Below are 14,671 nucleotides of genomic sequence, written 5' to 3'. Positions count from 1 at the left end.
TCAGTTCTGACTACCTTCCCTCTCTTTGTTATCATCCGACTACACTTCTCCAGCCCGAATGACATCCCGATGTCATTGCGTAGTGTGGATCAGTGAATCGATGTCTCGTTCACTCTTGGCATACAGCTTGATGTCATCCATGTACAGGAGGTGGCTGACAACTGCTCCGTTCCGTAGTCGGTATCTGTAGCCAGTCTTGTCAATGATCTCACTGAGGGGGTTCAGGCCTATGCAGAACAGCAGTGGGGACAGAGCATCTCCTTGGTAGATCCCACACTTGATGGTGACTTGTGCTATGGGCTTGGAGTTGGCCTCTAGTGTTGTACGTCACATCCCCATTGAATTCCTGATGAAGGCTCTTAGGGTCCTGTTGATCTTGTACAATTCTAGGCATTCCAGTATCCAGCTGTGGGGCATTGAGTCATAGGCCTTCTTGTAATCAATCCAGGCAGTGCACTGGTTGGTCAGCCTGGTCTTGCAGTCTCGGCTGACTGTTCTGTCTACCAGTAGCTGGTGTTTTGCACCTCTGGTATTCTTGCCAATCCCTTTCTGTGCCCCGCTCATGTATTGACCCATGTGCCTTTTCATCTTAGCCGATATGATGCCTGACAGGAGCTTCCATGTAGTACTGAGGCAGGTTACTGGTCGGTAGTTGGATGGGACCGGTCCCTTCTTGGGGTCCTTGGGGATCAGGAGCGTCCGACCTTCGGTTAGCCATTCCAGGTGTCTCTCGTCCACTAGCAGCTGGTTCATTTGTGCTGCCAGACGCTCGTGGAGTGCAGTCAGCCAGTAGGCGTGAACCATGTCGGGGCCTGGTGCTGTCCAACTCTTCATACTAGAGACCCTTGCTTGGATGTCTGCCACCATGATGGTTACTGGACCCTGTTCATGGAGGTTGCTATGGTCTGCCCTCAGATCCACTAGTCACTGAGCATTGCCGTTATGGGTTGCGTCCTTCTCCCATATGCTCTTCCAGTATTGCTCCGTCTCCAGCCTTGGTGGTGCTGTTCTCTTATTGTTCCCTTGCCACTGAGAGTACACCTTTGCTGGTTCTGTGGAGAACAGCTGGTTATTTTTCTTTTCTGCTGAAAAGAAAATTGGAAGAAGTGAGAGTTCATTGAAAAGAGTACACAGATAGAAAATTAAGAAGAAAGAAGAGAAAGAGAAAGAAGAGAAAACCCCAAAAATCATATAATAATAATAAATTTTATTTATAAAGCGCCTTTCAAGACACCCAAGGACACTGTACAATAGGATAAAACACATAATAGAACAATGACACAATGAAGGACAATAAAACAAAAGCACAAGATAAAATTAATGACAGTGGGAAGAAAAAACTCGCTTTTAACAGGAAGAAATTCCAGGAGAACCAGGCCAAACAGGTGAAACAGGTAGTGGGCAGTATGCAAGGGGTTACCTGTGATGGCCCTGGTTTTCCTGAAACAGGAGGTGCTGGTGATGGCCTCCAGGGATGGCAGAGGGGAGCCAATGATTTTTTGGGCAGTGTTATTTACCCTTTGTGCAGCCTTCCTGTTGTCAGTCGTGGCCTCTGCATTTCAAATACCCAGGCAGTAGGAGAGCTGCTCCACTTCTACCACTCCTCACAGTAGAAGGCCAGCAGCAGCTTATGGTGGTGTCATCGGCATACTTGACATCTGAAGGTGGTCCACTTTGGTGGCAAGGATGTCTGGGATTGTAGTGTTGAATGCTGAGCTGTAGTCCACAAAGAGCATCCTCACATAACTCTTACTGTTCTCCAGATGGCTCAGTGCTCTCTGAAGTGTGATGGTGAAGGTCTCCTCCCAATTCATATCCCCAATACATAATTTCCCCTTGGGATCACAATAAAGTACTTTGATTCTGATTCTGATTCTGATTTGATTTGTAAGCAAAATGGTAGGAGTCAGGACAGGGCCGTATGCAGTCTCTAAGGTGCGAAAACACTATCTGTTCAAAACACTTCATGACTACAGATGTGAGGGTTATAGGTTTGTAGTCATTAAGGCTGTCTATTCCAGGTTTGTGGGGATGGGAATGACACCGTTCCCACCTGGCATAAGTCAGGGAGAGGTTGAACAGCCTGGTGATGATCCCCTACCAGTTGGTCCTCGCAGCCCCTGGGATGCTGTCTGGGCCAGCAGCTCTCCTGGGGTTCACCACTCTCAGTCTCCTCTTAACCTCATGTTCCTGGAGGGACAGGGGTGTGTGCCTGGTGCGGGAGAGAAGGAGGGCAGGGGTGTGGGAGAGGGGTCATCTCAAACTGGGCAAAGAAGGTGTTAAGCTCCTCTCCAAGTGTGAGGCTGCCGTCAGGGGCTGGGTGGCTCTGGCCTTTGATGTTGGAGAGGGCTTGGATGTCTCTCCACACCTGGTGGGGGTAGTCATCTGCCAAGAAGCACACTACCTTCCTTGACATGCTTCCTCATGTTGGCTTTGGCAGTGCTGTACAGAGAACTGTCCATCAGCCTTAAGGCTGAGTTTCAAGTTCTGTTCAGACCTTGATTGCGGTTTGAAAAAAACTCGGATGTTTTTTGTCATGGTCCTGGGTGTTTCCCAGTGTTTTATGTTTGATTTCTATTTCCTGATTATTGGTTATTCATTTGTTGTTTGTTGTCCGCGTATTTGTGAATTGTGTCTTGTTTCCTGTTTTATTTTGATTCTCCCAGTCCTACGTGCAGTGAGTCTAGTTTTGCTTCTCCTTGTCTCGTTATGTATAATTAACCCCAGCTGTGTCTCCCTCCTGTTTCTCATTCCCTGGTTGCTCCTGTGTGTATATAAGCCCTGTGTTTTCTCCTGATTGTTACTGGTCCGTCTGTGTTCCTCCGACAGTTCTCCCTGATTATCCTTCTTCATGTTCACGCTGTCGCCTCGTGTTCAGGATTGTTGTTTAGTTCTTAGTTTTCCCCAGTTTAGAAACTACAAGAGTAGTTTCCGTATTTAACCTGTGAGTGGAATATTAAAGACTGGCCGTCCTGTGACTAAACAGTTTGAAAGACGGTGAGCCCACTCAACTTCCACTACAACCACCACTACTATTGTCAGCTGCCCAGCCGTCAGCTCAGTCATCTACTCCACTACCCGCTCCACTCCCACCACAACCATCACTTTGGTCACCAGCTCAGTTTCCAGTGTTGTCACCAGCAGTGTTGGTCAAGTTACTTGAAAAAAGTAATCAGTAACTAATTACTGATTACTTCCCCAAAAAGTAATCCCGTTACTTTACTGATTACTTATTTTCAAAAGTAATTAATTACTTAGTTACTTAGTTACTTAGTTACTTTTTAAAAACACGATTTACAACCTGAAGAGGTGATAAAGCGATAGATCTTTCAGCCCAATTCTACTTTTTCTACATAATCCATCATACAAAATGTAATCAAATGGAAAGGTCCCTTTTTAAAACTTGTTTTATTAGTTTTAATCTTTTAACTTTATGCATCAAGCAAAAAATTTAATTATATGCACCATTCTCTGACTTGAAGAAATTAGTTTAACATTTAAACCTATTTTCTACACATTCCAGCACATAAAATAAAATATTTTTTGTGTTTACACTCACTCTTTCAAATAGATGCAAGTAAAACACAGCAGAAAATAAATAAAGTCAAAGACTCAGCGGTCCTGTTGCTCTATTTTAACCTGTAAAGCAGGACTGCAGTAGGCGGGGGTTTACCCTGGTGCAGGTGTGCCGCGGTCAGTTGAAGAATCCGCGAGTTTCTCTGTGAATTTCCCATTACGTGGTAGCGCACTCGGTGCTTGCTTGGAAGTTTAGGGGTTTTTTTTCGCTGTCAAAAGAAGTTTTCTTCCCACGCACAACGGACACTAATGTTTTTGTCACTTTTTATGGAATCAAACTCAAAGTAAGGTCAGTACTTCCACGCTTTAAACGCTGCACGCTCATACTCTCTCCCACAATCGATATGTGATCCATTGTTGATCTGCACACAGCTGTTGTCACTAACGGCGCACTCGCTTACGTCACTGTTGTGAGACATTCTCGCAAAAAAATCACAGTTTTCGTAACGCAGTAACGCAGCGTTCCTACGGGAAAGTAACGGTAATCTAATTACCGTTTTTGCAATAGTAATCCCTTACTTTACTCGTTACTTGAAAAAAGTAATCAGAACGCGTTACTGCCCATCTCTGGTCACCAGTTCTGTCGCCAGCTCAGGCTCCTCAGCTCTGAGCACAAGGTAAGCGGCGGGGCCAGACGGCATCACCGACCCTCTGCTGCGGTGCTGTGCTAACCAGCTAGCAGGTGTGTTCACTTCAATTTTCAACGTGTCCCTGGCTAAGTCTGTGGTCCCCACATGCTTCAAGAGATCTACCATCATCCCTGTCCCAAAGAACAAGCAGCCCTCATGCCTGAATGACTACCGTCCAGTTGCACTGACCCTATGGGTGTTGGACTTCCTCACTGGCGGTACTCAGGTGGTGAGGGTGGGTAGCTGCATCTCCAACAGCATCAACATCAGCACGTGAGCGCCACAGGAGTGTGTCCTCTCCTCTCTACTCCCTCTACACTTCAGTCTGTGTGGTCACCCAAGGCTGGTGTTGGACGCCATCTCCAACAACGATGAGGCGGCCTACATGGATGAAGTGAAGAATCTGGCATCGTAGTGCCGGGACAACCACCTCCAGCTGAGCGTCGGCAAGACCAAGGAGGGGGTGGTGGACTTCAGAAGGAGTCAGCAAAGAGACTACAAGCCCATTATCATTAATAGAGCTCCAGTGGAGAGTGTGCAGTCCTCAGTATCTCGGTGTCCACATCTCCTCAGACCTGACATGGTCTGCCCACATTCAGGTCCAGACCAAAAAGGCTAGGCAGCGCCTGTATTACCTCCGACAACTGAGGAAGTTCAGGGTCTCTCTTATATACAGACACTGTGGAGAGCATCCTCACACAGAACATCACATCATTGTATGGAAACAGCTGTGTCAAGGATAAAAAAGCTCTTCAGAGAGTGATCTGTATAGCAGAACACTGCTGCAGGACAGCTCTCCCTTCCCTTCAGGACATTTACGTCAGGAGATACTGGACTAGAGCAACTCAGATTTTGAAGGACCTGTCCCATCCCAGCAACGAACTGTTCCAGCTTCTGAAATCAGGCAGAAGGTTCCGCACCATCTGAACAAAAACAGAGAGGCTCAAGAGGAGTTTTTATCCTCAGGCCATTCGTGTGTTGAATCAGCTTACTCTGGACCCCTGGAGACAGCGCAACCTGTTTCACCTCGGAGCTCTACTGGGCCGTCTCAGCAATCACTCTCTGCTGAGAGCATGGGTGAGTTAACTCAGCTGCCTCAGTCCTCTGCTGGAAGCTCGAGTGAGCTCATTCGGCCAGCTGAGGACTGCACCCTGCTGTCACTGCCTGGGCAGAGCCAGTGCCCTGGACTCTGAAAAGAACAAATTACACTTCTGTAAAACCTTTTACTGGTGTATTTTTTAAAATCTAACATTTCATGTACAGTTTTCTCTCACCATGTTACCAGGCTGCTAATTTTTCTGTAGATGGATGTAAAACAGTTTTAATCAGTTTGTTTATATCATGCTTAGGTTTATGCTAAAAGTTTATGCTAAAATCTCAAATGCAACATTTAATTTCTAGATAATTCTGATATTTACAATAAATCTGGACCTCTCCAGATTGTGTGGTTGATCATGCATTGTCTAAAATGAGGAGAACAAAGACTGAGTAGTGAATTATTCAAACTCATGGACTATGAGAGGAACACAGCAACGCAAATAGGGAAAATTGCAGTAGTCCCATCAAGAGGTGATAATAAAATAAATACGAAAATTGAGTGTTAACCAGTCTTTGACAGCAAGAGGCTGCAGTGGGACAGAGACATCCAATTTCAATGGGAAGTAAACTGGGATGTCATCAATACAAAAGTGTAAGAAAATATTATATTTCTTGATAATGAATCCCAAAGGTAGCATGTATAATGAGAACAGAGCAGAACCCAAAACAGGCCCCTGTGGTATACCACACAGGGCAGAACAAGAAGAATATTCACTACTGGCAACAGAAAAAGACCTCTTTCACAAATATTATTTAAATTACCATAAAATGGTGTCTTTCCGACCAACATGTAGTGATGGACAGTGTCAAAGGCAGCGGCTAACTCTATAAGAGCTAAAACAGCAGAACATCCTGAGTCAACAGTTAAAAGATAATTGAAAACTCTCAGTACTGTCATGGGATTTAAAACCAGACCACTTCACAAACACAATCAACATCCAAAATGGTCTGAAGTTGCTTAAACTTTTTCTACATGATTTGACTTTAGTAATACAGTATTTGTCTAAAATGTGATTGTCGCAAAGTGGAACCCAGGTGGAGGAAAACTCACCTAAATGTTCATCTCCTCTACCTAAAGGACCTTTTAGCTTCTTTTAATAATGCTATCAGAGGTGCGAGGGCTGCCTATTTCTTACACTTGGTTGCAAATAGCAGAGGTAATCCTAAGGTGCTATTTAACACCATTAGTGGCTTTGTTACTCCTGCTCTTCCCGCGGCCCCGTTTTCTTTCTTTTATGCTTGCAAAGATGAAGAATGTAAGAATGAACTTTTCTCATTCAGCACCTGTTATGTCTATCTCCACCTCATCACACCCTGTCATTTTGGACACTTTCTCTCCTGTTTCACTACCTGAGCTAGCAAAACTAGTGAATTCAGTGAAAGCATCCTCTTGTCCACTTGGCATTGTACCTGCATCATAATGAAAAAATGTCTTCCAGGTTATTGGTCCATCTGTGCTCACTCTAATCAACCCTGAACTGGTGTCTGGTATAGTTCTGGTTTATTTTAAAAAATTCTACTATTCTCTCACTTTTAAAAAAACCTCAGTTAGACCCCCTCTCTTTGGAGCAGCTACAGACCTATCTCTAAATTACCGTTAATTGCTAAGCTTCTAGAAAAGGTTGTGGCTAAGCAACTTATAGCGGCTCTGGACAAACATAGCATTTGCGATAAGTTTCAGTCCGGCTTTCGCAGAGCTCACTCCACAGAATCAGCCCTTCTTAGGGTCTCAAGTGACATTTTGATGAGTAATGATGCAGGAAAATGTTTGGTCCTACTTATGTTGGACCTAACATCAGCTTTTGACACTGTTGACCACCACATCCTCCTTGAAAGGCTTAAACATTGGGTTGGTGTATCTGGTACTGCCTTGGAGTGGTTCTCCTCATATCTACATTAGAGATGGCACGATACCACTTTTTTATGTCCGATACCGATATCATAAATTTGGATAGCTGCCGATACCGATATGAATCCGATACAGTGTTTTTTTTAAATCAATAACACTGTTTTTTTTTTTATATCTTGCTGCATTTTGTATAAGTTCATAGTCAAGTTTAAATAAACAACAACACTAAAGCTATTCTGTTATACCTGTATGTAAAAAATACACTGCACCCAAAATAGTTCATAGTTCAGCAATACTGATCAATCTAATAAACTTAAACCTGCACCATTCTCCCTATTCTGGTATTTTAAAGAGTACTTAGCAGAAATATTAAACAACCTAACTAATAGCAAGCAAAAAAAAAAATAGGGAACCACCCACCCTCCACCTCATGATTCTTAATCGACGTAATCAACTTTAATTTGATGCAGGTTGGAAAAAAAATGCACAGAAATAAATTATTTTTCAAGAATAATTAAATACATTCAACATCTTTCTTCAACAGAACTGTAGACTGCACAGATGGTATCTTCCCAAAGGAAAAAGTACTATAGTTTACTAGGGTATATTAGACTTAATAGTTACTATATACAGTAATGGACTTCTATATATTTTATGTCAGATTAAAACTTTGGGTGTAAGATTCAGATAATTATTTATTAAAAGCTAGACATTTTAAATGAGAATAAGAAAGAAAAGTATGTCTTTGTGCCCCCCTTTTCCCTGTTAATGCCCTATCCTCCCCCCTGGCTAAACTTTGCTAGATCCGCCCCTGCACAGTTACCAGCCGTTAGCTGCGTAGAAAAGGATCCTGGTGTAGAAAGTAATATTAAATAAATTCTAACAACAGCTTATCGAGGTTAAACGTGCTGCTGTTATTCAGCCACTGGTTTCCTCTTTCTGGTGCAAAGTGGGCCAAAAACAAACAAGAGACACGGACTCGCAACAGAAAAGCCGATCAGCTGATCATTGATCAGTTTCATGATTGAAGAAGCAGCAGGAGAGGGAGGGGGAGAGAAGAGGCAGTCGCTCCATATATCGGTTGTTAAACTTAACGATGGAATGCTTTACAAACATTCAGAGATGAACTTACACACTTGCTTTACTTCTCTCTGGGATCACTTCCTCGGAGATGAAATGCTGGTTTGGTAGCGAGGCTATAAATACACACAGCCGCTCTATCACATGATGCATACTGCTCCGACGTGCTACGGTTATGAGCCGAGTTACACCGTGTCGCAAGTTTTGTGAGGTGCTTTTTTGATATTTAATGGATCTGATTACATTTTTTATTTCTCTCCGATATCCGATCCAGTAATTTACGTCAGTATCAGACCGATACCGATACGTAATATCGGATCGGTCCATCTCTAATCTACATAACCAATCTTTTTCTGTGGTGGTCTCTGATTTTAGGTCATCCTCTACCTCCCTTACTTGTGGTGTCCCTCAGGGTTCGGTTTTGGGGCCTTTATTGTTCTTAATATATCTTCTCCCCCTCCAGCATATAATGGGCTCTTTTAGGACATTTCTTATCACTGTTATGCTGATGATATTCAGTTGTACATTTCTTTTAAGCTCCAGGATTTATCTAAGCTTCAGCTTCTAAATGACTGCTTAGATTCCATCAAACGTTGGATGGCTGCAAATTTCCTCCAACTCAACGATGGGAAAACTGAAGGCCTCATATATGCTCCGGACAGATTTGTATCCCAGATAGTGAAAACCCTTGGTCCTCTTTCTGTGTATGTTAAATCCTCTATCAGGTGTCACTTTTAGGTGTCACTTTTGACGCGACTCTCACATTGGATGGGCATGTGAAATCTCTGGTTCGGTCTTGTTTTTATCATTTAAGAAATGTGGCTAAGTTCAGCCCTATTTTATCTCGCCCTAAACTGGAGATTGTCAGGGTCCTGGGTCTGAGCGACCCAGGATCCCTGGGCAGTCATGGACTAATGATATTATATGTATTTTTGGTGTTGCTGCTGCTCTTTTCCATGCTTGTAGGTGTGTGTGTGTGTGTGTGTGTGTGTGTATGGGTGCAGGTGTGTATGTACACTGGTTTACAGGTGCCTTCAGGCCTGGTGGGTGTGGCCCTGCTAGGGGACTGGCCACACCCGAAGCTACACAGCTGCCGCTGATCAGGGCTCGTCAGGGGAGTTACTTAGGAGAGTCTTGGAGCTCCCACTGACGTGGGATCATTCCTTGAGATTTCATGTTAGTCTTCTGCTTAGTTAAGTCTGTGAGTGTATGCTTACTGGAATTAAGTGTCTTGATGGCTGCCTCTGTTATTTTCCCCTCAGGAGGAACATCGGAGGGCAGCAGGCACAGGGTGTGTGTGGACACACGAGAGTGGAGAACATGACACGGGAGAGCACGGGGATTTACTGTTATTGTTTCCACACACTGTAAATAAACGCACTGTTTATACACAGAGCACCGCGCCTGAGTCCTCCTTCCCCACATCCCCACAGTCTGCCATGCCAAACTGTGACAGAGATAGCTATACTTGCATTGATTTCCTCACGCTTGGACTATTGCAACTCTTTGTTTATGTGTCTAAGCAAAGGTTCTCTGGATTGTCTGCAGGTTGTGCTAAATGCTGCAGCTAGGCTGTTGACAAAATTCTCCAGGTATTCACATGTGACACCATTGCTATTTCAGCTACACTGGCTTCCTGTTGAATTTAGAGTACATTTTAAGATCCTGGTCTTGACATTTAGAGCCTTGCATAGGCTGGAACCATCCTACATCTCCGACCTGCTACAGCCCTATGTCCCCAGCAGGTCCCTGAGGTCATCTGATCGGGGCTTACTTGCTATAAAACAGACTAAGATGAGAACAAAGGGTGACAGAGCTTTTGCCACTGTGACTCCAAGATTGTGGAACTCTCTCCCTCATACATTAAGAATTGTGGACTCGGTAGTTGTTTTTAAAAAACAACTCAAAACTCACCTTTTTAAAACTGTTTTTGGTTAATTTTTTGCCTGTTTTATTTTGTCTGTTTTACCCTTTTATTATTTGTTATCTTATGTGCAGCACTTTGTGATTCTGTCTAGAAAAGTGCTATATAAATAAAATTGTATTTATTTATTTATATACAAAAGTTCATTACATGACAGCACCAGATCAAGTGTGTGACCATTTCCATGAGTTGGATCACTCACCCACTGAGTGAAAATAAGAGTTGATAAGGTTCCTTTACTAGTGGTCCAGTCTCAGAAAAAACATATATGTTAAAATAATCAACAATTAAAACATGATCATAACCTAGCACAAGTAAGTCAAAAGAATTAACACAAAAATCCTTAACCCATTTCAGTGGACCATACACCACAGTGTAGACAATTGAAGGAGTTCAGTTCCAGAAGCTGCACTTTAAAGCTGGGGTAGAAAACGGGTAACAGTTGTCGACAGTGAATTTTGGATTTAAATACAGAAGCTAGCCCTCTACCTTTACCAGTGGTCCGGGGAGAGCTGAGAAATGAACATTGGGGGGGAAGAAATTCCAAGCAAGAACTCCTTTGTGGGTGGCTGTAGCTCAGGTGGCAGCGCAGGTCATCCACTAATCAGAAGGTCGGTGGTTCGATCCCTCCTGGCTGCATGCCAAATATCCCTGGGCAAGATACTAACCCCATGTTTGCCTACTGGTGGTGGTCAGAGGGCCTGGTGGCACCAGTGTCCGGCAGCCTCGCCTCTGTCAGTGTGCCCCAGGGCAGCTGTGGCTACCAGTGTGTGAATGTGTGTGTGAATGGGTGAATGACTGAATGTAGTGTAAAGCGCTTTGGGGTCCTTAGGGACTAGAAAAGCGCTATACAAATGCAGGCCATTTACCATTTCACCGGGTTGAAGCCAAGTTTCTGTTGGCCCAAGTTGCGCCAACAGAAACTTTCTGCCAAGTTGGGCCAACAAATGCTTTCATAAATCACGGCCAGTGTATAACAGCGCTATCCAAAACATGATTAAACTGGTGCTAACCGAAGTGCATCTCAGAAGGCGAAGGTGTCTATAATTTGGGCCACTTCTGTAGGACGACAACCACTGCCACTGGAGGCTTCGCTGGCAGGTCTGAAGGAACAGGAAGACAAAAAGGATTTATCCAGCGATGACATCTGGATACTTACATGACTCATCTTTTTTAGTGCTTCCAAGGAGGAAAAGTGAATGGTAGGCAGCATAGTCAATCAAGTATGTCCGCCAGTAGTGGAGGAAGGCTTCCTGGCTGATTTCTCAGATCAAATGTTGGCAGTTTAACTGGCTAAAAGCTCAAAGTGTTTGGCTTTCATAGATGAGTGGAGCAGAGCCATCAGGGCAATATGAAAAAAGAAAAATAACAACATCCTGCAGATAGAACCCAGCTTGCTGTGCACACTGACGCCATCTTTATTGAAAAGACATTTCGGGGAGTGTTATTGCAGAATATTAATAATGAATTTAGCCAAAAATAATTAGCCACAAAGGATTTGCCTGTTTCCCTCGATGCTCACTTAAGTGTTTATTTAAATGAGCGCACCTTAAAGCAGATAACATGTAAGCTAGGGAGGAAATGGCTCATTAATTTGGAACATCATTCTTTACCCTGGCTGGAAAATAGTTTGCTGCCCACCGTAAAGCTAAAACAGAAGAAAACTGAAGAAAATAAGAACAACCCTAGGTTTCTCTTCAGCACTGTAGCCAGGCTGACAAAAAGTCAGAGCTCTGTTGACCCAACTATTCCTTTAACGTTAACTAGCAATCAGTTAATCAATTTCTTCACAAATGAAATTTTAACCATTACAGAAAAAATTACTCATAATCATCTCACAGACATAACATTATCTACAGATACTTTAAGTACCAGTGATATTCATTTAGAATCTTTCTCTGCAGCTGAGTTAACTTCAACAATTACTTCCTCCAAACTATCAACGTGTCTTTTAGACCCCATTCCTACAAAACTGCTCAAAGAAGTCCTGCCATTAATTAATGCTTGTTACAGCCCTAGCAAGGCCTCCTCTTGAAATTGCCCTTGTGTGGGTGTGGTGTTCTCTCTTTGCCTCCTCCTCTCTTGCTCCTCCCACCCCTCTCTCTTGCTTTCAATCTGCCCTCTCTCCAGGACGCACCTGCTGTTCATTGGCCTCGTTTGGCATCTGGACCCAGTCAGCAATCCCCTCTCTGAGGTTATATATGCTGGGGAAGAATTGTATGATGTGGGGTGGTGTTTCTGTGGCTCTACAATGTGTTTTGGGTGATAGAAAGGTCCCACTGCGAGATTGTCTGGGCTGTGATGTGGAAGCAGTGGGGAGAGTAGCTGCTTAAGTGAGTATTGTGGCTTGTGGGCCACAACAGCAGCAGCAGCAGTAGAGCTTACTGCTGCTAGTGACAGGATGAGCCTTTGGGCCCTTGGAAGGGTCAAATGATCATCATATGACCCTAGAACTGAAGAAGCTTCTCGGATGAGACGTGAAACATCTTCAAGCAACTTAAAGAAGTCCAGATGTTTTTCTTTCCAGGCTCCTTAGACTTGAAATTGATTAGAAATCTCAGTCTACAGTTAATACAATGCAAAATACTACATAATGTACAGTATACAGGTCAATGGATGTTCAGTATGGGTTTTATGTCTTCTAAGGACTGCTCACACTGTCAAGGGAAAACACCTTGCAGTTTTGTCCAAGCTCTTGGGTTCTGTCCACCTGTTCAGAGGTTCTGGTGCTGGATATGTGAAGACTTATCAAAGTGTTTGAAATGTAACATTCCAGTCTCCACTTCAGTTTGCTTGTTGGTCGACTTAGATGATGTCACTACAGAGATGAATACAGCCCACAAGGCTCTCACTGCCCTATGCTTGCCAAGAAGACCGTCCTCATGAACTGGAAAAATTAAAATAATGATAATTCTAACCAATATAGAGACCGTCTGATAGATCATATTAATCTACCAGTAGCCATGCTGCTCCTAGGCGGGTCTGGGGCAGGCTTATGGACTTGGAGTTCTGGGGGTGCTCTGCCTCTAGGCTGGGGTTCTGGTTGGGCCTGGGTCCTGATTAGTGTGTCGACAGGATTGTGAGTGGGTGCATGCACGGGGGCCCTGCCTAGGGGCAGGAGGCCTCTAGTGCATCAGTGGAACTGGGGGGAGCTATTTAGCTGGCAAGAGGTTGTTACCATCCTTTGCATGTGGTCTCTGCTCGTAAAGATGTGGAGGGCAGGGGATCTGACAGACGTGGAGGATAAACTCAACCTGGGTGTCTATTGTCTTATGTAGTCTGGGAGTTGACTAATTGTTGGGCTGGCTGTTTCTCCTCTGCGGTGGGCTTGGATTGAGTGGCAGCGGAGCCTGCGGGCTTGTCGCAGCTGCCCTCTGTGGCTTCTGCACTGTGGCTACTGGGTAACCTCCCAGCTCTTTTCTAGGTGGGTGGTGCGATTCCTCCTTGTGCTCTCATGTTCTGGGGATCATATATATTTATATCGATCTATCTGCCATGCCTGCTTCATGTCCTGGGGGGAGGGCTTTGGCCCCCCACTGTTAGACACTTACATGGAGAAACCTAATGAATAAAAGCGCGCTCACAACACAGATGTGCACAAAGGTGTGCAAACAGGTACTCAGAGACAGACAGTATCTTGGTTGGCTGCTACATCTAAGCATATCATGCACTATTAATACTGTATGCTGCTCAGTAACACTGAATATTTATTATTTACTGTTGCTTATGCTTATGTTGGTTCTTGCTGTGGTTTCCTTACTGTGTTGTTTTCTTTTCAGCAGGTGATCAAGCAGATTTTCAGTCTATTGTTTCTCCTCTATTTTTTTCCTCTCCTTCTGTTAACTCCCTTCCCAGCTTCTCTTTCCGTTTTCTTTCTCTTTCCCTGTTGCTGTGCCTCCCGCAGGCTGCTTCTGCTGAAGGTTTGTTCCCTGTAAGAGTTCTCCCACTGTCCCTCGTCTGATTGATTTGTTCTTGTTTTCTCTGTTTTGTCTGTATTATTGTAGGGTTTTTAATTTACAATATAAAGCACATTGAGGAAATCACTGTAGTGATTTAGCACTGCATAATATAATAAATAATAGTATTTACTTGAATTTAACATTCAGTTCAATTCGAGGGCAGCTTGAATTGAACTGAAGACCACTCATCATGTCCTCTGCCATTACAGTGAGGCTCACCTTCATGAGGCTGATCTGTGCTGCATGATGTCATCCTGCCTCAGATTATTTTTCCCCATGTTTTCTCTTTTAATCCTCCCTGCAGCTTTTTATCCACAGAGCCAGCCATTTGCCAAACTCTGTCTCCCCCAACACACACACACACACACACACACACACACACACACACACACACACGCAATGTGGCAAAGAGATTAACACATAAAAGAATAATAATACTGAAATGTCAAAAAAAAAAAACCCTAAACAAAACAGACAACAAAAAAGCCAGAGAGAACATATTTTGTAATGAGATTAATGTTAGTCAAATGAGATATAGAGAAGTGATATGATTCTT

General features: G+C 43.8%; 1 protein-coding gene across 2 annotated transcripts in view; it reads right to left on the bottom strand.

The window, feature by feature from the left end:
* Window positions 1-14,671, bottom strand: part of igsf21b (immunoglobin superfamily, member 21b) — a 46,050-nt gene that overhangs the window by 25,109 nt on the left and 6,270 nt on the right. Inside the window, exon 2 of one of the 2 annotated variants that reach the window (XM_026154580.1) lies at window positions 11,170-11,259. The exons of the other annotated variant lie outside the window; for it this stretch is intronic. Within the exon in view, the coding sequence (XP_026010365.1) occupies window positions 11,170-11,179 (10 nt within the window). The 5' untranslated portion in view covers window positions 11,180-11,259. The remainder of the gene's footprint in view (window positions 1-11,169; window positions 11,260-14,671) is intronic. 2 annotated transcript variants of the gene reach the window in all.

Source organism: Astatotilapia calliptera, chromosome 20, assembly GCF_900246225.1.
Source record: "Astatotilapia calliptera chromosome 20, fAstCal1.2, whole genome shotgun sequence".
NCBI lineage: Eukaryota > Metazoa > Chordata > Actinopteri > Cichliformes > Cichlidae > Astatotilapia > Astatotilapia calliptera.
This window is presented reverse-complemented; position numbering and strand designations above follow the sequence as displayed.